This window comes from Augochlora pura, chromosome 11, assembly GCF_028453695.1.
Source record: "Augochlora pura isolate Apur16 chromosome 11, APUR_v2.2.1, whole genome shotgun sequence".
NCBI classification, from domain to species: Eukaryota; Metazoa; Arthropoda; class Insecta; order Hymenoptera; family Halictidae; genus Augochlora; species Augochlora pura.
The window spans coordinates 150,003-173,573 of record NC_135782.1 but is presented as its reverse complement, the minus strand read 5'-3'; the positions used below and the strand labels follow the sequence as shown (position 1 = coordinate 173,573).

Here is a 23,571-nt window from a genome sequence, read left to right as displayed (position 1 = left end):
AAAGCCGAAGCGAAACCGAGAACGATCGAGGCTAGACGAATCTGAGCGAACCTCTCCGAAGAGCCGCGTGGTGTCACGGTCGTCAGTCGTCACGGGAGAGCTGACTGCACCGTCGGCCGTCAGTCGTGGCTCGTTCGTCGTGCTCGCGGTTGCGGTGTTTGGTGGTACGCGATTGCGTGTTTCACTCGAGTTTTCCGATTTTCATTTTGCGTGCGACTGCACACGCGCGCGTCGTCGTTCTTTGCTGTTTCGGGATCAAAGTGTGCTCGTGGATAGAAAATGGCAGATGCCACGGCAGAGGAGAGGAATAATGGTCGCCCGGAAGGCATAGAAACGGAGTACGGTTCAACGGTCGGTCACGCAGAGATCGATTTCGGAAGAAACGCCGAGCTACGAAGGAACGGAACGGCTCGCTCGAACGTCGGCTCCAGGCAATAGAGAGAACAAGGAATCGTATCCGAAGCTCGATCGGTCTCCCTCTCTCTCTCTCTCTCACCCTCTGTATCTTTCTCCATCGCTCTCTATCTCGCTTGTTCCAAAATCAGTGCTCGCGTACGGTGGACGGCGGACGGTAGCAATGAGGACGCGCTGCTCGGATCGATGAAAAAATTAGAGTAGCAGTACCCGTTCCGAAAGAGGATGAAAGTGTACTAGAAGAACGACATCCAGTGTGCGTCGGTGGTGGTTCCGCCTTCCGCCTTCCCGTTGACGGCGCCTTCGCGTTGTGTTGGTGCGTAGGTGCGTGGGTGCGTGCGTGCGCGCGCACATACGTGCACCGTGATTCGGCGTGCTCGCTGGTGTAAGCTGCTCTAAGCTGGTGTCTCTAAGCGTGCGCGCGTGTCTCTGTCTCTTTCTCTCTTTCTGACTCTCTCTCCCTTTCCGTGTGTCGTCGATGTGTGCACGCGTATCCCTCTCGATACGGCGCACCTAGGTGTGCGTTTCGCGTGTGCGAGCGTGCGTGCGTGCACGCGCGCGCGCGCGCCTAGCTCGTCGATGTCAGAAGTTCGTCGTACGAAAGCGGCCGCTCGTTTTGTCCGATAAGAATGGGATTGGTGGTGATTGGTCGGCGGTCGGTGCATTAATGTTACGTTGATCCGCACGCGAGAATATACTCGACGAAACATTGGAGAATATATGCAAGAACATACTCGATCTCTCGGCGTATTACGCGTACATGCACGGCTCGCGAACACCGGAGTTCAGGCAACACACGTAATGGCGAATACGTTGTACGTTCGCGTAGGTGGGTTTACGGTATAATGTGGACGTGGATGTGGCTGTTGGTGTGGGTGAGCGTCAGCAGCAGCAACAGCAACAGCATCGTCGGCATCGTCGTCGTTCTTTGCACGCACAGGCGTACGCGTATATTGGTGGTGGTGGTGAGGTCTTCGGTAACGTGTAATGGCATGGAAATGAGGCGCGCGCGAGTGTCATCTCGAAAGATACGCCTCTCGCCCGGAAAGCTACTCTGTGCTCCAAACTCGAAAGTGGAATCCTCTCGCGGGTGTTATCCGTTACCGGCGTAACCTCGGTCGGCTCTTGGTCGACTCGAGCGATCGAGTGCGTCGTTTACGTCGTCTACGTCGTCTGGCCCGTTTACGCCGTCTATGTACGTCGACGAGCTTCGAGTTTCGCACTCCGATTTCCAAATTCCGTTCACCCGTGGAACTATTTTCCGGCTTCGTTTCGATTTTGCATGAACGGCCGTCACCGTTTCCACTACCACTACCGTTAGCACGCACGGGGCACACAGCATGCGATAGCATCGAATTCCGAAGCAACCGCAAAGGGTCTCGTTCGTGATTCACGACATCCCAAAATCTTTGGACACCGAAAGAAAAGATGCGCAACGAGTGGCTAAGGAAGTTGATCGCGATAGCAGTACTCGCCCTTACCACGGTTCACGGTAAGTTCACCGTTTCTCTTATCTCGACGCCTCTTTTGTTCCATTTTACTCGTTTTCCATCTCACCGATGCGACGCGTTCGCGAGCTTTATTGGAAAGCAACGATCGCTTAAGAAAGAACGAGATACCGTTCGGCAGCGAAGCAAACGAAAGTAAACGAACGGACCGAGTAGGTTTCTTACCAGTCGATTGGCGCCCGACCGTGCTGTGCTCGCTTTAGCGCCATTCGTTTCGACGAATCGATACGTTCCACGGCGTTACCGAAAACGAATGCAATAGAAATACCGTACACGATATTTATTCCAGCGATGCGGTGTCTCTTTTTCATCCGCTACGCTCGCATCTGGGTACTCCGCGTTGACTCCGGTGTTAGGGTTACGGGGATGCTGGACGGGGGATTTGTTGTGGTCGATATATCGATTCACCGATAAATAGTCTTCTCTTTCTCCCGGTTTCTTTGTCTTTCTATCGCTGCCAGGCCGCGTCGAGAGCTTCGCCGAACGAACGGAAATAATCGAATGGAATTATTTTATTCGCTACTTAAAAATGGATGAATTCGATCCGTTCCGGAGCAACAGAATTCGCGGAAAAGCTGACGGTCGTCGGAATCGAATTATCGATTATTAAACCAATGCTTTGAATAGAACCGCGATCAACTTGCCCCATCGAGATATTATTGTTTCCTATCGATTCGCGGTAATACATTCTCTATGGGAATCGGTACGACCCGCGGACACGCATATGCGCGTAGTGCTCGCGTACTCTGCGGTATTATCTCTCGGCGTTTCAGAGGAGAATCGAACGAGGAAAGGAATCGGGTCCCGATGTTGCTATCGACGTTATACGAACACATCGATCTCGAAGTCGACCGTTTCGACTAATTCGATTGATTAAATCGGAGAACTTGCTCGTCTCTATCTGAAAGTTCCATGGAAAGTTTCGAACGAGTGCAACGGGGGACGAGAACGCGTGGCCCGAAAGCTGAAACGGCCAAACAGATTCGGCGATTGCGATCGATGGAATTGTTCCGATAGGAAGCGACGGCGAAACGGCCGCCGCCGCATCGCATCGCTCGGCTACGGGTACACGCTTCCGTTTATTATACCGGATACCGTCGGAAGCGAACCATTTCTCTTCTATGGATGGATCGATTTGCGGACGTACGGATGTATCCTCGAAGGAAAAGCGGAACGTTATTATATTCGGCGTAGCTTGTCAAATGAAACGGAACGGAACGCTATTGTTGCAGTCCTTTGCAATCTCTTGGTACCCGTTACGAATCGCTGGCGCAGTGATAACGATCGTAACCACGATTTCCGGGTTATACCGAACCTTCGATTCGCAATCTAGAATCCGCGTGCGGACAAGGACAATCGATTCGCGCGATACATTCCAGATACGCCGTTACGAAATGGAATCTTGTTATCGAATGGAAACCGAAAGGCATTAGAATCCGTTGGAATTAGGTACGCATCGCGTCGCGTCGACGCTCGGACAGCTCTCGATTCACGCGTAAACGTGAAACGAATGTTTAATGGAATTGGGGCATGTGCGTAGACTCGTGGACGTCTTGTTCTCGCCAATGTCTCTTCGTCCACGTACGCTCGCGAACGTTTACGAGGTGTCCGATGCAAACAGGACAAGCTAATCTTCCAAACGGATCGTCTGCTCTCGCGTTTTCGCTTGGAATCTTTGAACGGTACTGAAACTACCGAGCCGGCATTAACTTACGAATGAATCGTTGGATGGTACAGGTACCTCACTGAGAAATAGAATCGACTAATGTCAACGGAAATATCCGTGAACTCGGGTGCAGGATTAAAGGTATACGTTATGCTACCTGGTTCGCCCCAGGAGCGAGCGGCAACCTCTAGACGAAGACGCGAACGTATACGAGTATCGTCGTCGAGTTCCTTCACTTTTCTAGTTCTCGAAAAATTATCTATTACGTAGGATAGTACGCGACTGTCGCGATAGTTCGAATCTACACGCTCGACTCGATAAATTCTGGCTTCGAGTTAGAGATACGTGTTCCTATCTATAAGTCACAAGTATTATTAATATTTACAAGTTAGAAGTATCGCACGGGGCACGCCTGTGCGTAGCTGGCTTCCAGGAAATAACGTCGAGATCCGACTGTACGCAAACAGATATCGGTGGATGCACAATTTTAGTGTGGTTGGAAAGTTGCGTGCACGTCCGAGTTTCACCGACATTTAACGAAACTATAAACTTCTGTGCACACGCAACCCATACGACGATAGTCTTTTTTTAAACCATAATAGGAACACGTATCCGGGCGGCATGCACAATTTTTCGAAAAGCTTCGGCGACTGGCCGGGTATCCGATCACCGAATTCCCGTCGATTCGAGCTCTTAAAAGTTTGCGCGCCGGCAACGAAAAGCGAATCGGACGTGTAGCATAAGAGCAGAGGAGTGCTTGCATCGTGTGTAAAAAAAAGTTTAGCAATAAACGTTTCGCTCGCGGATTCACGATATCGATTCGTTTTAACCGTATGCTTCTCGTTTCGTTGGGAAAACGTGTCGTCCCGGTGACGTAAATCGCGCAGGTATACGTGGACAATCTTCCATGAAACAAGTACGAAGCTGTTCTATTTCAGAACGAGAACGCCGAGCCGCTTCGGAACAACCGTCAGGAAAAATCGCTTTCTTCTTCTACGACTTCTGAAAATAGCGGCGGAGTTTCTTTCCGTGTAATCTTCACCGATGGAAACCGACGGGAGTCGATGAAGAGGATCAATGAAAAGTCGACGATGAAAAGCGGGGGCAGGAACAACGAGGAAGGGAGTCGAACGTCGCGCATGGAATTCAGGCGTAAATTGCCGTTTCTTCTCTGCTCGTTAACGCCTTCGCCGTTGTTGGCAGATTTTTGCGACAACACGGTTTACGAGATCGAAAGGCGAATTCCCTGTAATCGGGGAATAGAGGAGGATTCCGGGCAATTAATAACTCGACGAGCCCCGAGGGTGTAATGGTTTCGATACAAGCTAAACTATGCTGTCGTCGATTTTTCCACGATGTTTAAACGGATCTCTGCGTATCGTATCGACAGACGTCGGGGACTATGCGCGCTATAACCCGCGAGGGAGAGAAACTGGACGATCGATAGCCCCGGTTCGCAAGACAATTTCTTCCGAGGTCGAAGAGACAGAGGAAACAGCGAGCTCGAAGTGGAAGGGCTGCTTCGTCGGAGGAGACGAGATGGGACGAGAGGAGGTGAGATGAGGACAGGACGAGGGGACACGAGGGGAGATGGAAAGAGAGGATGGCCGCGCGGCCGTGGTTGTGGTCGTGGTCGCGGTCGCGGTCGCGATCGTGGTGTCCTGGTCGTGGGTCCACGCGGCCAAGTTCCCTCCATTAGGTATCGCTATTTTTGGTAAAGTCATATAAATCGAGAGAAGCGAGAAAAACATCTAAAAGCAAATGGAAAAGCGTGTAGAGGAACAGGAACCGAAATAGATGCCGAAATAGAAACGGCACCGACGGATCATCGATTCTTTCCGGAGTTACGCCGCCGCTCTACGACGTTATTTACTTTAGGAACGTTGCTATTTTTTTTCCACGGGCTTAGATGAGCCTGCTCTGCCCGGCAAGAACTCGAGGAGGGTGTGCCGGCTAAACTCTCCCTTCCCAGGTTTCCGTGCGTCTTAGGTTTCCCCCACGTCTCAAGGAATTCAATGGTTATTCCCGTTTCGTCTTCTGGCTTCCCCTCTCGAAAGAATATCCTTCTTGGGGGATAGGGGATAAGGGAAAGAAAGTAATGAAACTGTTTCTTCCTCCATGGTCTCTCCCTCGCCTCCTGCCCGCTCCTGTTCGCTCCTGTTCGCTCCCGTTCGCCACCACCCATTCTCCCGCTTCTCGATCCTCTCCGTCCAGCTTTCTTCCATTTTCTTCTCCTTCTGCCCATCTAATCTCGACATCTATTAATCTTTTACGCGCAACGATGAAAACGTACTCGCACGCGTACACGGGTACGTGACCTGTAAACATCTGCCAGAATCTTGGCAATCTAGTTGACGGCTGGCGGAAACTTTGACCGTTTCGATCGTCCAGACGTCGATACGTGCTTGGAAATTAGGGTAAATCGCGAATAGGTGTACGCGAACGCGCGTGTATGTGTGTGTGCACGTTGCCCTTTCAGGCAGAACGGCAGGGATAAAAATGGTAGTCTACGGCGTGGTAATGATTTCAAAATAGGACAATCCTCGCGACGGGTTTGCCCGTGGTATGCTTCTGGAGACGTGCCAAATGCAGTTTGGTAGTCCATAATGTGTACTCGTACTCGCGAAGCTATATTCCGTTCTTCTCTTCTCCCTTGTTCTTTGCATTCGTTTCCCATTCCTTCGACTTTTATGCCGTTTTTGCGAAACCTTTGAAACCGCAACGAACGGGGTTCCCTTTGCTTTCTATATTTTCCGACCGCGGTTTTTTTTTTTACACACAAAAAAAAAGCGAGACGGACGTTGAAAAACGGATGCTCGGAAACGTTGAAATACGCGTCTATCGTTCGCTGCGTGATCGAGCGGCGAGACGAGGCAGAGCGGCAACGGAAACCCGGCAATCCGGAAACAAACTGTAAAGGGGGAAGGAAGAAAAATTGGAAAAAGAGGAGCCCGAGAGGTCTCGAAGGAGGAGGGCAAAAGGGGTGGTGGGGCAGATAACAGCCGCGGTAGTTCGGCAGATTCGATAGCTCGGATAGATTCGATAGATTCGGTAGAATTCGGCGAGGTTCTCGGAGGACCGGGGGGCAGCAAAACCGGCGGCGTTGGAAGACAGGGCAGAGCTAACAGAGCCGAAGCAACAGCGGCAAATCAATACTCGCGTCGTCGCAGCCGTGAAGCCGTGAAGCCGCGAAGTCGTGAAGCCGTATGCCAAGCGACCGTGCACTCGAGCACTCTGGCCCTTTAATTGCCGGGCATTATCTTCAAGTTGTCGGATCGTCCCCCGCAATATCGTTGAACCGTTGCTCACCGTTTTACGTCTACCCGCCGCAGCGACCGGAGACACTTTGGAAGACGGCCGACGGTGCACGACCCGACCAAAGTCGAATAAGAATATTTCATCGGGGGGGAGGAGGAGGAGGGAGAAGCGCGATCGAATACGAGGAGAAGAAGCAGGCCGAGCGCAAAGCGCGAGAACGGTGGATCAAATGGAACGAGAAAGAACGGATACGCGGTGCTCGGTGGAACACAAAAGAAGCGAGAGTGGGGAAGAGTTGGCAATGCTCAGGTTGTCTGGATAGCTTGATTCGGAGGAGTTGGAACTTGGAACTGAAATGAAACGAGATGCCTCGGGCCTACTGAACGCAAAAGCTGCTGGCGAGCGCGCGCACGTTCACGTTCGCTTGCCTGCGAGTCTGTTCAACAGCGAAATATGAAAACTCCGGAGGCGATTTTAATTTAGCCACGGCGTCTATTGTTTCCGAGTACCGAGGCAAGAACACAAAAGAAAAATCCGTCCGCGTGCGCGGGCGCGGGCGCGCTCACGAGCGCCGGCAGCCTCTCCTGCGTGTCCTAGCGGATATTTTATATGCGGGGGATCCGCGAGCGTACCGGGATCGTCGCGTTCGCAGAACCTGTTTCGGATGCGCTGTACGCATTTTCCGATCGGTTGCTGTTTCAGCTAGCTTATCCCGTCCTGTTGGGTCGGCTGATTTCGTCGGATGAAATTTTTGTCGGAGGGAATAAACAAAGCCCGATTTCCTTTGCTCGAACAGTTTTGCGCGCGACGTGTCCGCAAACGCGTCGCGCGTAAGTTACACGCACGGCTTCAGAATTCGAGTAAACGTTCTTACAGATGCGAAACATTTCTCGAGTGGCCTCGCTACGGACGTTCTGCGGGAATAGAATTTGCAGACCGCGCGAGGCGATCGCCAACCGTACATCTTCGTAGACACGTATCCGCCTGTGCGTATATCTATACATCTACATCCATCTGTGGTTATACTTGTGTATACAGATGCGCACACATCTCATTGGTCCGTCGATCGTACCTATACGTACCACTTTAGAATTCCTATTGCTATATCGAGAGATGGTTGTAATATCTTTGCTCGGAGCCAGTTGCGCGCGCGCGCGCGCGCGCGAACGCAACTACCACCGATGCACCGTCAATCATCTGGAATATGGAATCCGGAATCTGGAATCTAGAATCCGGAATCCGGAATCTGAAGTCTAGAATCTAGTGTCCAGGGTCTAGAGGCGAGATCGCAAAGTCGTCGCCGCGAAATCTAAAACGGTCGCCGAGCAATGATCGACGTATGACCTGCAACCGATTATCGAGCGTCGCGCGCGACGATAGAGGTTGGACGTGGAAATAGTAGCGCGATGGCAAATAGAAATAGACAGCGGCAGCGGTAGGAGCACGGATCGGTCGTCGACGCGATCGTTAACCCTTTTTCCAATAGTTTCCAGCGTGCTGACCTCGAACGAAATGATTGTTTCAGGGCAATGGAGATTACCGCGCATAACGGAACACCCATCGGACATAATTGTGGCGAAAAACGAGCCGATAACGTTGAATTGCAAAGCAGAAGGTAAACCTCAACCGGTAATCGAGTGGTACAAAGACGGGGAACTGGTTCAAACGTCGCCAGGAGATGCAAAGTCCCATCGCGTTCTCCTCCCGACGGGATCTCTATTTTTCTTAAGGGTAATGCACGGCAAAAAGGAACAAGACGGCGGAGTTTACTGGTGTGTCGCGAAAAATCAAGAGGGTTCTGTGCCGAGTCGAAACGCCACTCTCACCGTTGCAGGTATGTTCTTCGCATTTCTCTTTCTCTCGCTTATTCTCATTCTCTCCCCTTTTCTCATTTCCATCCAGTCTTCTCCTACTGTCTTCCCCCCTCTCGGTGCTCCCCCTTTTCTACTTGGGCGTCTTATTGTTGGACCATCTCGACGCAATGTTGGAAACACGATCTTTTCTTGGTGAAACGGTAAATTTAACGCTAGAACTGCCGGACCCGAGAAAATGGCGGACCCGTGATTCTTCGTTTCGCCATCGTTGAGATTCTTGGGCCGCTTTTCCGGCAAAAATTTACCGGATACGTCGTTTGCTCGGATCTCGTCGCGTATATTGTCAAACGCGACCCGGTTGTATTTTCAACGGAGCACGAATCGGTCGTTTTTATTTTTAATGCTCGGTTGTTCCAGCGTTAATTTATATTCGTTAGAACCGCGCGTATCGCGTGTCGCGTCGATTTCCAGAAATTGGCTGGGACAAATTGGTTTTGACCGGTAGAAAATAGCGGGCGCGTCGCTGGTTACAGTTACAACAAGAGTCGAGCATGTTCGAACGATGTCGAGTTTGTTCCGATGGGATGCCAGTGCTCTATTCTAGAATGAAAAACGGAATAAAGGACGGGAGAGGATAGCGGCTCTTTCGTAGCTTCGCGAAATGCAATGGCAAGCGCTAAACGTGCACGCATACCTGTGCCGCGGTCGCGCCGTGTGCATAAGCACATATTGCGTAGCACCGTATCGCACAACGCTTAGGTATCTACGCGATACGCGGCAAGTAGGCAGATGATAAAATTGTCTTTTCTTTTCAGAAAACACGAGCGCGCACCATGCTCGTTCGAGACGAACGGCATTCGCAGCTTTTGCGAACCAATGTCAATGCCAAAATCGTTCCATTGTCGGTACATAATTAGCGGACCGCGTGATTACGCGCGTGCACGAATCGCGAACGAACCCCGACGCGTTTTCTCGGTTTCAACCTTCGTTTTGCAACTTTCCCCGGGGGAAAAAACATATATTCTGTCGGCGGTTCGCCCGGAAGAACGGCAAAAGCAGAGGCAACAAAAATATGCGGATAGAATCGAATTCGATCCGAGCGAGGAGAGTAATGATTTCGGATCGGGTAATTCGATTCGGAAACAAATACGGTACCGTGCACGAGGAACCATGCATGGAATAGTTTCGCTCGAAATTTAACCATTCGTCCACGCGGTGAACGCGGTCGAGCGCGCCCTGAGCCCGCTCTCGCACTCGCACTTTTCTACTCGTGCTCGTGGTCGTCGGCCACTTGCACGCGTACAGCATACGTGCGCATACATATACCACCGATACCTATATAGCCATAGAATGTATAATAGAAAGAGCGAGAGTGCCAGCGGGAGGAGAAGGAGAAGGAGAATAGAAATCGATACGAAGCTGTATCTACATCGAACGTATGCTTGGCCAACATCGTGCTACGCTATGTTGTGCGACGCGATGCAGGATTGTCCGACGGCCGACGGTCGACGCGACGGCTCGTCGCATCGGATCGACGTATCGTCCGTGCAGCGTGCCCACGGTACGGAGCATGGCCGCGTATTTCATCGTGCACTTTGCTGCAAACGCGGTAAAGGCAGCCGTCTAAACGCGATTGTTGGCAAAGTTCTAAATACCAGAGATTCTTTTCCTCCTAATTTGGTCGCGTTCGAGCTTATCTCGTACACGGCCGCCGTCTTTGTTTCCACGGCGAGGAAAGTCGCGTCGCGCCGGGGAACCCTAAGACCGTAAGGGATCTTTTCCCTCCCTGCAGCCGTTAACAAGAACGAAGATCGACGAGCAACGAAAGGCATCACGCGATCAGATTTCGCGTGATTCGACCCGATATCTTTTCAAAAATTTATTTTACTTTTCACGCACGTTCCTCCGGTTATCGTGCGCGTTACACGGTACCGACGATCTTCCCCACTTTGTTAATCTTTGTCGCATGTACCGTGATACCCGGCAGTTAAGATGGCGATAGGAACGGCGGTGTGGGTATTGAGAGAGTATGCTGCGTGGAAGCGGCTCGGCGCCGAGCTCGCCTCTACGAATAAGGCTTTGTGTCGCAGACTCGTGGACACACACGGGGTTCGTTGAATTTCCATCGAAACGGAGCCATGGCAATTGGAAATCTTCCCGGAGTCGTAGGAAACCGTGTAGAATGGCGGGAGAGGCGGGGCCCGGGGTTGCGTTTGGAAAACTCAAAGCTGCGAAGGGTACGGCGACGCGCGCTTGGTAAAGGAAGATGGATGGAAAAATGGGAACGCTCGGAGACAAGGGACAACAATGGGTCGGAGAAAGAGATACTCGCCGCGACCGTTACAAGAAACCGATCGCTCGCAGGTCGAACCGAAACGGAACAATCCCCGATACCGTGGGGCGAACAAGTCCGAGCCGAATTCGGGGAAACGTCGAATCGATTCGAACGATTCAAGCTGCTCGACCGCCGATTCTCCCCCGTTTCTCTTTTCCTCGATTCTCGCCTCGGCGAAATAACACCTATCCATCGTTTGCTTTCAACCCTCTGCGCTCAACTATCTGGGACCCTATTCGGGTCCCTCGCTCGCTCCGCTCCATCCACCGCGTATCGATTAGCCGGCCGGCCGGCCGGCATACTACCGCGCGCTCTCTGGCCCTGCCTCTGCTCCGCGCGGCTGTATCGGTGCGTATATTCGTGTGTGTCCGTGTCCCTATCCCTATCCGTATCCGTATCCGTGGCTCCGTGTGTGTTCGTGCCCCTCGTGCCGTGTGTTCGCGCCCGCGCCACAGTTACTTGGCATGGCTTTTAGGGGAAAAGAGAGAAAGAAACTGACAATGAGAGCTGGAGGGTCGGTGAGACGAGCACAGACCGAGCGAGAGGAACGCGCAAAGGAGAAGGCAACGGGCGAGAAGAGACCGAGACGATCGAGTGGGCGCGAGCGAGCGAAACAGAGACGGAGGCATCGGAATATAGGGCCTGTGGCACGCATAGGTACGGCACAGCGAGCCGGAGCGAACAGTCTAGCCATAACCGTGGCCATTGGCAGAGGGGAAGGCGCGTTATAGCTTTTAATCCCCACAGAGGACTGTTGCCACGGTGCTCTGTATCGACGGATTCGTTGATACGGTGTGCCGACACGGTAAACGTTTCCATTTATTTGGTTCACGGACAAAGTCGAAGAGTCCGAGACACCGAGTCCGTGAGAGTCGATGGGTGGTCGTCGATCGTTTCGCCGATCGGCGAATACAGAGCTAATCCGTTCGGGCGGCCGGGTACACGGGAAAACCGCGTAAAAGGGGAATTCTTCGATGGTAGAGCAAAGAACTCGAGATTGCAGATTCGGTAGCGGCGATCGATTTCAAAGGGAGCGAAAATGTCGAAGGGTATCGCGATTATTATTTAACGGGCCATTGTTTCGCGCGAATGGTACCTCGAGGAACGGAAACAATGCCCTCGTTGCGTCGACCGTTTAATCGACCGCTTACTTAGTATTACTTGCCGACAACTTGCCGCTTATGACAAGATTCGAGCAGCCTTTGTTACCATTCAATTAAAAAAGATTCCGGTCATGGAACAGCGGAAGTATCGCGACCTCTGCAGGCTGGCATTTCGAAAATGGTCGGTCGATCGATGAAAAAGGGATCCGACCCGGGTCTACTAAATTTCTTCGTTCCGACGTGAAACCGTGTTACGCCGTTGAGAGGCAATTCTGGTTGGCAGGGTGCAGGCGGCCTCTCGTTTCTTGCCTCTCGCCTCTCCTCTCTCTCTCTCTCTCTCTGTTCTCTCTTCTCTCCTCTCTCGCCACCACCCCTCTCGTAAGGAGCGAGCGAGCGAATGCCGTCGAAACAACGACTTCATTCAGACCCCGTGGTGTGTAGTAGGTACTTCCGGCGTGGACAGCCAAGTTCGCAAGGCATAGTCCGAAGATCGTGAGTCGTCGTGACGCGTACAAAACGTTTATCGGGAGATGCGATCTCTGCGAGTTACAAAAACTATCGGGAACCCGTAGTCGAATTCATCGGTCTCTTTTGGTATTCGGATTTAGCTCGTTCGCCCCCCCCCCCCGTTCGAGTCTCGAGCCACTCGGAGTCTCGAGTCTCAAATTTCCAGTTTCGAATTTCGTGTTTCGTTTCATAAAAGTCGGTGCGCGCAGCGGGCCACGAGCGTTCCTCGGATATTCTGAGAAGATTGTTCAACGTTCGCGGTACTCGGGTTCGATCCGTTCCGATCCGATCGATTTGCCGCGGACGTTCCATATGCGCTCGTAAACGATCGATCGGATGCTCGCGGGGGCTCATCCTTTTCCGTTTCTACGACGAATCACGCTCGCGTACCACGAGGCCGTACAGTGTACACGTATACGTGCACGTGTATGCATCCGTATATACCGATGGGGGGAGGGCACATAGAAATCTCGTAGCGCGCGATGTTTCTCGGTGATGTATGCGCGCGAGTACGTCCAACTGCCACGCCTACCGACACTACGGTTTAATCGAGTAATCGAGTACCCTCGCAACATTGCCCGAACCAGGAGGAGAATCACTTTGAACCCTACCCGTTTACTCGTTCCAGTCGATGCATGCGGTCTTCGTTCTCCGTTTTTCCATTTCCTTTCTCCGTAACCTTTCGTCTTCCGACACTGTCCCCTATTCCGTGCGACCGCGTCCGCGTACCGATTCGTTAACGAAATTTCGACAGTGTCGGCTACTTCTCCGCACGCACTGTACTCAATTTGAATTTCTTCTTCCAGGGTTTTCGAAACCGTGCGTAATCGAACGACCGATAAACCAGTATCAAGAATGAGAAATAGGGGTTGTGTCGCAGGAATTCGTGTCCTCGCATGTACGCGAACACGTACGTGGAGAGAAAGAGAGAGAGAGAGAGAGAGAGAGAAAGAGAGAGAGCTAGGGGAACCGATGAGGAATGGTGCGAAAACTGGCATATATTTCCTCGTATGTTCCGCATTCGCGTGTCGCGTTTCGCGTATTGCCTGCTCGCGTACACAGATAAGTCTTGGACTGTTTGACCAAAGAAGAACCGGGATCATCCATCGAGGACGGCGGTTATCTATCGAATAGTGGCTCGCACGGGGGAACGAACGCTGCGCGTCTTGCTCCGCGCGCCTCGCACCTCGAACCTCGCGCCTTGCACCTCCCGTCTCACTTGCCGTCTATTTATATCGAATCCGTGGGCATACCGGACCAGACTGGCGCGTCGCTTAGCTTCGCGTCGCGACTCGCTAGCAACTTTGGTTCCTGGTCTCTGGTCCTGGTCCCTGGCTCCCCAGCTCCTCGGACCCCGATCCACCGATCTCTTAGATCAGTCTCCCTTTCTCTCTCTCCTTCTATCTCTCTGGACAGCCTAGGACTTGCAATTAGGATAAAGTTAACACCGCGCCGACTCCGAGTTGTCTTAACAAGACTAACTACTTTGCGAACAACGTGCTTACCGCAGAGAATCAAAGAGAGTCGCTTTCCATCGTTTCATTTCGTTCTTTGTCGTTTCGTGTACGCGCACGAAACCATCGCAACAGTTGTTCTTCCCCTGCGACGGACTTAAAAGTTTGCGGTCATGCTGCAGATGTTATCCAAAAAGCAGAAGCCTATGCGACATAAAGCACAGATAATCGCGATTCCTCGAGGGAACTCGTCGGCGTAATTTCCAAGTCTAGTTAGGAACAGTGTTCCGTTATTATCCCGAATGTCGATGATTCCGAGCGTCGACGATAGCGATCGATAATCTCGATCTCGACGAGCCGAGCCGAACCGAGTCGAGTCGGCTTACGAGCTCTGCAGCGCCGCGAGATCCCTCCACAAATTCTCGGCATTCGTCAAACACTGTACGCGAGTCGTAAATCGGACGATAGCCTCCGTTCGCTGGTTAAGTCAAAATATTTGAGAAGGAATCTGTATGCCCGGTATGGTTTCTTCGGAATCGGTTGACCACAAACCTTCCTACGTTATACAGCCTTATACCTGTACCCGGTTTCTTACCCGTACATGTTTCGCCATCGCGATATCGAACCAAACGACTAAACAACGATATCGACTGCGCGAGCTCTCGCTGCCGCGAGCAATCGCTTCGAGATTCGAGCCGAATAATCGGAGAGTCGTACGCTGTAAGCCGTAGGTTGGAAGCTTCGAGCTTCGAGCTGCAAGCTGTACCTACAAATGGAAGCACGGATGCTTGGACAAATTCCAGCGACAACTCGTTCGCTGGTCGGCTGTTCTCTGGAAAATGGGTCGGCCGTTGATTCTTTCCGCTACGCAGGCCCCCGCTTCCTCCGTTCCTTTATCTGCACAATGAACGATCGAAGCGCGTTCGGTGGCGCACGCGTTTTAATACGGTCTCTCCGTACGCTTTTAAGAGCCTCTCCGGGAGACCACCTACGTTCGATAACCGCGATGTTAAACTTTTGTGCCCGGCAACTTGGCGAAGTTTCGTAGTTTGCTGCCTACGCGTGCACGCCGCGCCGCTCGCCGTCCGCCGTCCGCCGTCTTCGATCGATCGAGCACGCGGTGCATCAGTACACACACCGCTGTTCGCGGTTCACGCTAACAAAATTCGTGCGAAAGGAAACATCGCAAAGTTCGTACTTTTATTCTTAAATCGACTAGGGAACGGTCAAAGAGACCAGCCAACTTTTGCACGTATCCTATACGCACACACCCGCGTGTATATCGGTGCACGCGCCTACTTGCACGCCTACCTCTTGGTACGGGGATTCGCGAACGACCACCCGTATACGGATATGTTCTCCGTAAACGTAAGTGCATGTGCCCGCGCGTGTACCGATAGACGCACAGGTACGCGGGTTCCGCGGGTCCGCGAGTCCACCGGCACAATAGGCATAAGGCATAGAGCAGAGAGGCACGAGGCATCGAAAGGCTTAGAGCTCCTCGGCTGAAACTCGCGGCGAGACACCGAGAACCAAGAACCAAGAACCGAGTACCGAGTACCGGGCAACCAAGCGTGCAAACACGCGAGCATGCTAACGCGCGCACTCATACCAAGATATCTCTCCGAGTATTTGCATTCAATGCTCTTACCTACCAAGCAAGTATCCCTTCTACGCAGGCATTGCCACCGCTGCCACTGCTTCTCGCCCTTTCTAACCGGTCCTTGTACCATTGTGTTTATTTATGCACTTTAATTATATCGAATATGGTTCTGGTAGAACCCTGACGCCAGGCACCTATCTCTTTCTATCCGCCTTCGTCCTCTTCCTCTTTCTTTCTCGCTTTCTCTTTCCCTTTCTCTTTCTCTATCTCCTCCCGTTTCTCTTCCTCTTTCTCGTAGCAGCCGGGCTGCATCTCTCTCGCACGGACACGGGCGCACGCGCGCACACACGCGCACACACGCAGTTTCCTTTTATCAATACTGCATTGAATCGATTCGACTGGATTCGCAAGGATAGCCGCAATCCGGCTACAATTTGGTTAACGTCGAAGACGAAGACAGAACTCGAATTTGACTCGGGTCGTGTCCGCGTTGATTCGCGACCAACCGGCAACGTGCATGCGTGTAGGTGGTCACGCTTTTTATAGTCGAAGAATCGCGTGGTATAGTCGAAGTTGGAATCCGAAATTGGAATCGTGGAAACCGATCGATTGTTGGCCTGGTTGCTCTCGGCCCGGGCGTTCTCGCCCGATTCGCCGACCGGAGGTTGTAAAAGATGAATCTTGGGACGGGAACGAGGAGGGCTCGTTTCGAAGGACTCCGGGTCTCGCGCAGATGGTGCTACTCCCTCACGAGCACGGTCCAACGGGCATCAGCCGTTTGTCTCTCGTCTATGCACGCGTGATGCGTGATGCGTGGTGCGTGCCACGGGCGCAGACGGGCGCGGAGGAGCGCAGACGGGCACGAAGGGTACGCCGCGCGCGCCTGCTGCTCTCATTAGTTGGTTCCTGCGGCTCGCGAAAAAGCCTGGGGGTTAGAAGGCCGACTGGGGTGAGAATGGTGAAAAAGACGAAAGGGGCGAGACGGGAGATCCAAGAACCCTTCAATTCTTTCGCTCCAGATCTAGCGTCCGTTAATTGGAGCTTGTTTGACTACGCACCCAGCTTCGCCCCTCTTCCTCTCCCCCTATATCTTTCCCTCTTATAATTTCCCTTTCTCTCCCTCTCCCTCTCTCTCTCTCTCGCTCTCTTTTTTTCTCTGTGCCTCATTCTTTCATCTCCTTACGTCGTCGGCGCATTGTAGCTTCGCCATTCTTCTCGCATTTACTCCCGCTCCGTTTCTCGAGTCGATAAACAGTTGCGCCGTTGTTACGTCTTCGCCTTCGATTCACCGGCAAAATTCGGACGCGGATAGAAAGCAAAGAGTTGCCCGACACGAATAATTCCGTTCCCGATGGAGCAACGAACGTTTGCGTTCTACGCAGCCGTTGTCGAACAACGATTCGACGGCGGCGGCGGCGAGTCGAGAGAATCATCGTTCTCTGTCCACCGTCTCCCGCCGCACGAATTTGTTTCGAATAAGAAACGACGAAAGCTGTTCAAACCGTACCGCTCGGACGCAGAGCTGTTTGTACGGCGCTAACGATGAGCAAACAGAGCGGAACGGTTTAGCCGATACACAGCGCCTAGGTCGTATGACTCATCGTTTGGTCGGCGACGGGAGACGAGAGAAGAGAGATCGAGACGAGACGAGAGAAGAGAAGAGAAAGGACCGCACCGATATGGATGCTGCACGAACGTTTTTCTTCGTTTTCCGATTATCGGCAAAGCGCGTCGCTACAGCGCGACGGGTCGATGCAAAAGCGGTCGCAGGCGTTAACGAGACTCGACTCGACTCGACTCGAAGAATGTACCTCGGATCTCTCCGAATCGGGCCAAAGGAAACTCATGGCCGCACCAAATGCGGCGCGGCGTTCGTAAACGATTCTTAAAGACGAACCGACGCGTCGCGCGTCGATCGAGCAGAATAGACGCCGGAGACAAAAGGAACCAAAGCGAAAAGAGCAAGAGCGCGCCGAGAAGTATCCTACAGTAAATTCTTCGGTATCGGAGCGTATGTATATCCAATTTTCCGTTCTGCATCGATTCGCCGGCACGAATGGTCCCGATTCTCGATCCGGATGCCGTATTTCCATTTAAAGCTTCTATAAATCCTCCTTGTCCTCCCGCCCTCTTGTAACGTTAAACGTAGCTTCTTTGTTCGAAATGGGATACCGCTTTCTCGGTCGAAGCGAATCCGCGGTATTCGCGAGACGGGAGACGAGGGACGCGAGCAGCAGCAGCCGGCGAAGACGGACGTTGGTCGACGTTCGTTCCTGCGAAACTTGCACGAGCAATTTCCTGGCCCGATGGCTCTCCGATGCCCTCGATCCGCACTCCTCTCTTTCTTATCGTTCCCATCGCTTCGAATTCTCTTTATCTTCTCTTCCATTTCCAAGTACGTCGCCTTCCTACGCGACACAAAAGAAAAGGAAGCGTGTCGTATCGACCTGTCGCTGACGAGGCATCCAATTTCTTTGTTGCAGTGCTAAGGGATGAATTTCGCGCGCAACCGCAAGACACTAGGGTCGCCGCTGGGGAAACCGCATTGTTGGAGTGCGGACCACCTCGTGGACATCCAGAACCGACGTTGCATTGGAAGAGGAACGGTCACACGATAGACCTGGATGCCATTAAACGGTACAGCTTTCTCCCGTATGCTCGTCTCGGATTCTCTCGTACGACGATCGCACGCTCGATTGATAATATCATCTCGTTCGATTGCGTAGAATCACTCTGGTGGACGGCGGGAATTTGATGATCTCCGATGTCAGGCAGACGGACCAAGGAAAGTACCAGTGCGTCGCCGAGAACATGGTGGGAACGAAGGAGTCCGCGGTGGCACTGTTGACGGTTCACGGTAAACGCGATAATCGATTTCTTTGTTGGCGCCCGTGTAGCTTGAACCCGGAAGAAATTACGTTCGATCTCCCGCTTCTCCCCGACCCTGTTCACAGTGAAACCGTACTTTCTGGCGACCCCCGCGAACCAGACGATCCTGACGGATCAAACCGCCATGTTCGCCTGTCGCGTCGGCGGCGACCCGACACCCGAGATACTTTGGCGACGAAGCGACGGGAAGATGCCGATCGGACGAGCGCACATCTCCGACGACAAGAGCCTGCGAATCGAGAAAGTAACGTCGCTGGACCAGGGCACGTACATTTGCGACGCCGAGAACGGTGTCGGCGCGATATCGGCGAACGCCATTCTGACGGTGCACTGTGAGTATCGTTGATGGTTGGTCGCCTCGACGTCACGAGAATCTCTCTATCTTGCTTACCTATGATTGCAGCGAGACCGGTCTTCACCGATTTTCCAACGGACGAGGCCGTCGTGATCGGCTCGAACGTGTCGTTCTCGTGCGCGGCGCGCGGCGCTCCGAAGCCTTCGATATTCTGGACGCGCGAGGGCTCTCAGGAACTGATGTTCCCGGGGAACCAGTATCAGGGCCGTTACAGGGTGGCGGCCGATGGAAGTCTGCACGTTTTGGGAGCTCTGGCGAAAGACGAGGGCCATTATGTCTGCAGCGCGATCAGTCAAGCTGGCGCGAGCACCGCCACGGTTTTCCTTCAGGTATCTTTTGTTCTTCGTCCGTTCCGTGGCTCTGCTCCGACCAGCCTCGTTCCGCTCAATTTCCTTTCGTTTGGTCTGATCGCCGGTTGTCGTTCCGTCAGGTTACATCGGTCGAGGATTCTCCACCGCCCATCATCGAATTGGGGGCGAGCAATCAAACGTTGCCTCCAACGAGCGAAGCCTCGATGCCTTGTCGCGCAACCGGAAGACCACCTCCGAAGATTCGTTGGCTAAAGAACGACGAGCCGTTGCGAGACGACGGGAACCGTTTCGCGATCGCCGGCAATGGTACCCTCTCGATAAAGAACCTGCAGGCGAGCGACACCGGCATATACAAGTGCGTCGCCGTTTCCGATTTCGGTAACGCGACCTGGACGGCGAGCTTGACTGTCAGCCCGGAAGCGGGCTACCGGCCGCCCAACCTCTCTCAGGATATGTCGGCTCTGCCTGAAAGCCCGAGCAAACCGAGGATAACCAATGTCACTAGCACCACGGTCACACTCGCCTGGAGTCCGGGGCATGAGGGAGCCAGCAAGATCATCGATTACAGCGTCGAATACTTTGCCACCAATCCTAAAACCGGCTGGACGGTTGCCGCGACGGACATCGCCAACGATGTTTACACCGTAATAGTCTAGCTAATTAGTTTTGGACAGACTCGACACCTGTGTGTCTCGCGTTTTGCACCTTTTCTTCTCTCTGTTCAGGTAACGAATCTGAAGCCCGACACCAATTACGTGTTCCTCGTCCGTGCTAGAAACAGTCAGGGTATTTCGCTTCCTGGACCGCTGTCGGACGTTGCGCGGACCAGCAGCCTCGATCGACAACAGACTACGCCTCTATCCGATTTGATTCGAGCGAGAGATCGTCTGAACAGCGATATCCTCTTCTTGAAAGAGGTTCAGCCTTTGAGCAGCACCAGCGTGAAGATCGTGTGGGATGTGAGTGTCGTACGACGTACGGACCGCCGTCCGATTACCGCGTTATAGGTATTTTAGTATTTTGAACGCTATGTTCTCGTGCACAGATTCTTGGAGCCGCGGACTTGGTGGAAGGTCTCTACATACGTTACCGCGAAATATCCGATAAACCGGAGTATCGGATGGTCACGGTGCTGAACGCTGGGGCAACCAGTTACGTGTTAACGAATCTGAACAAGTACACGCGGCACGAGTTTTTTCTAGTTCCGTTTTACAAAACTATCGAGGGAAGACCGAGTAACGTGAAACTAGCCACCACGATGGAGGACGTACCTTCTGGCGCACCCGAGAACGTTCACGTCGGCATGATCAATGTGACCTCCGCGTTCGTTCGATGGTCGCCACCGCCGAAGAACGCGCAAAACGGACAGCTGATTGGGTACAAGGTAAAGAACCGTGATCACTGCATATAATGTTGTCGCCACGAAATCGCGATAGAAGCGCGGCCAATACAGTCATTGTTTGTTTTAGATCCAGATCAAGAGCAATAACAGCAACAAAGTTCTGGGTCAGATGTCTTTGAATGCGTCCATGACTTCGGTGATCATCAACAGTTTAACGACCGGAGGCCTGTACACCGCCCGCGTGGCCGGATTGACTCGGGCTGGTCTCGGCCCTTTCTCGAATCCGACCGTTTTGAACATGGACCCGAGACAGCTGACACAATTACCGGCGAGAACCGATCCGAGTCAAAAAACCGCCTCCGTGATCAGCGAAACTTGGTTTCTGGTTCTGATGATCACGGTGGTGCTGATCGCGATCGCAGTCTTCCTGGGCGTTGTCTATGCTCGACGGAGGCAAGCGATGAGCAAGCAGCTCGGTCATTTGAACGTTCCCGTTGGTACGGCCAACGATATCTGTCAACTGAATAAGGATGCGTTGTGGTTGGAACGCGGTTGGAGGCCGAGTAACACCCTTCAGGCATCGACCACCGACAAGGACTGCGAGACCAAGTTGCTCAGCAATCAGAATCAGATGGGTCTGCCGCCCGGAATCGTCGGAATGACGGGCTCGGAGTACGCGGAGGTTAACCTGACAACGTTCTACAACACGAGGAAACAATTGCAGGCTCCACCAGAACCGTACGCCACCACCACGCTGTGCATGCCGACTCGTAGTCCAGAATCGGCCGAGACCAGCGGTCGCAAATCGAATTCCAGCGACTCGTGCCTGAAACCGGACTACTCCAGTTTGGATTCGAATCTCGATCGCAACAAGTCGACGGTCTCGCCGTGCAGCGACAACGCCAGCAGCATCTACAATGGCGAGGAGAACACGGAATCTCACCGAAGGACTCATCAGTACAGAATGCCGCTTCCGAACGAGAATCCGCCGCCGAACTGGTGCGACATGCTACCGCCTCCTCCAGATCATCCGCCCTCTTTCGAGGGATCGCTAGGTTCCAGCAGAGCGACGCATCTACATTCCCATTCGCATTCGCACCCTCATGCGCATTCGCATCCGCATCAACACCAACATCAGTATCAGTACCACCACCATCATCAGCAGCCGACGCAGCAACAACAGCAACTCGGCCATCAGTATCAACATCAGCACCACTACCAACAACAGCAGCAACAGCAGTCGCAGTCGCAGCCACAACAGCAGCAGCAACAGTATCAGTCGGCGTTTAGCCCTCATCTGGGGAAACGGAGCATCGACAGGCAAAATGATTTAGACTCGATGACCGGTTCAGGATTGGCGTTGGGATTGGGCTTGGGTCTCAGCTCTAATTCGGGATCCGGATCGGGGTCCGGTTCCGGATCAGGGTCCGGGTCTGGATCCGGTTCTGGTTCCGGCTCTGGTCCCGGATCGGGAAATTCTCAAAGTCCGCCGAGCCCGCCGATCAGAACGGCCAACAATTTGAACGGTTCGGGATTGGTATGGACGGGCTCTAGTGGTTCTCATCACCATCAACCGCAGTCACAGTCACAGTCGCAGCCGCAGCCGCAACAACAGCAATCGTTCGATGGAGCCATTCCGCAAACGAGTGGCGTTCATCAGCAGAGCAGATACACGAGTTTGCCCCCGCAGACGAATCCACCGTCATTACCGGCTCTGCCGCAGGGATTCGAACGTTACGATTACAAGTGCAACAGTCAAGAGAACGAGTACGAGAGCGGTTCGGTTTTGTACGGGCAACGAAACCATTCGCCGCTCGAGGACTATGATTCCAGCGCGTACTGTCGAGTGAACCGGACAGACTCTCGCTCGGATCAATCGATCGTGAACGAAAGCATGTATCGCCGGCACAACGAGGACTGTTATCCAGCGGAGAATCTTTACCAGGCGGAAACCGAGGATTGGGACAGAAAGTCTTGCGATTCGAACGCGCACTCGGACATTTGTTGCTCCTGTTCCGAGTCGAGTTGCCTCTACGGCAACACGCTCGAGTACAACGATCAGTTCACCGTGTCCTCGGCGAATTGTCTACACGGTAGTAGAACCGGATCGCGAAGCAGGAGCGGCAGGAGTCCGCGTAGAAGAACCCCTAGAAACTCTTCGCCAACCTACAGTAGCGGTGATAGTAATTACTCTTGTATTCCCCCGAGGCAACCCGGAAGTATCGGCTCGCAAGAAAGGGGAAGGCATAATCGTGGGAAAGGTTAGTACCGTCACTATCGCTTCGCGTGCCGCTCACGTAATTAATACACGAGACAAGAGACACGAGACCAGAGACATTAAACAGACCGTACACCTACACACGTATATTATCTGTATCTAAAGCAATGTTTACCTCCGAACAGACAAAGTGCCTAGTTTCACCAGAATCGGCGGTTATTCTCAACACAATTCCACGGGTTCGAATACGGTCAGCAGTTCCGGAAGTCAAAGGTATAACAAGTTGAGCAACGTGTTCGCCGGAGCAAGCAACTCGAACGTTCCTCCCGCGGACTGTAGCCGACCGGCGGATCTCCGTGACGGTTAACAGGGCAAGGAGCGAGCGCTTGCCCTCGTTTATCGTCCACAGCCGAACCAATTCCTTCGCGAACTGGTCACGTGTCCGCCTGTACCGATGCCACCTATACCTATACCCATATCCAGGTAACAATGATCGTTCGATTATCTTCTCCTCTTCTACCTTCCTTCTTCCGCCATCCTTTCGAATCCCTTGAAACCTTCGAAAAACCCCGCGAATTCAAACAAAACTCGCGGGCACGGTCGCTCCAAACAATTACCATTTCGCACAGCATACTTCTTTGCGCCTCCTCTAGCCCCGACAGCGCGATCACATCGAATAAAAAAATCGGGGGGTGATTGGAAACTTTTTGGAGCCGCTGGGACGCGGGCAATTTCGTTTTTCGTAGTTTCCGAATCGTTCTATCGTGTACATACGTAAAGGAAATTATCGAGGA

At 52.9% G+C, this 23,571-nt stretch overlaps 1 protein-coding gene across 1 annotated transcript; it reads left to right on the top strand.

Moving 5' to 3' along the window:
* Window positions 1-98: 98 nt before the first annotated feature.
* LOC144477113 (roundabout homolog 2) lies at window positions 99-23,571 on the top strand. Its single transcript, XM_078194578.1, has 11 exons — window positions 99-1,906; window positions 8,372-8,680; window positions 18,146-18,299; window positions 18,389-18,519; window positions 18,617-18,883; window positions 18,955-19,235; window positions 19,337-19,861; window positions 19,943-20,176; window positions 20,263-20,601; window positions 20,687-22,820; window positions 22,963-23,571. The coding sequence occupies exons 1-11, from the start codon at window positions 1,843-1,845 to the stop codon at window positions 23,142-23,144; spliced, it is 4,620 nt and encodes a 1,539-aa protein (XP_078050704.1). The 5' UTR covers window positions 99-1,842; the 3' UTR covers window positions 23,145-23,571.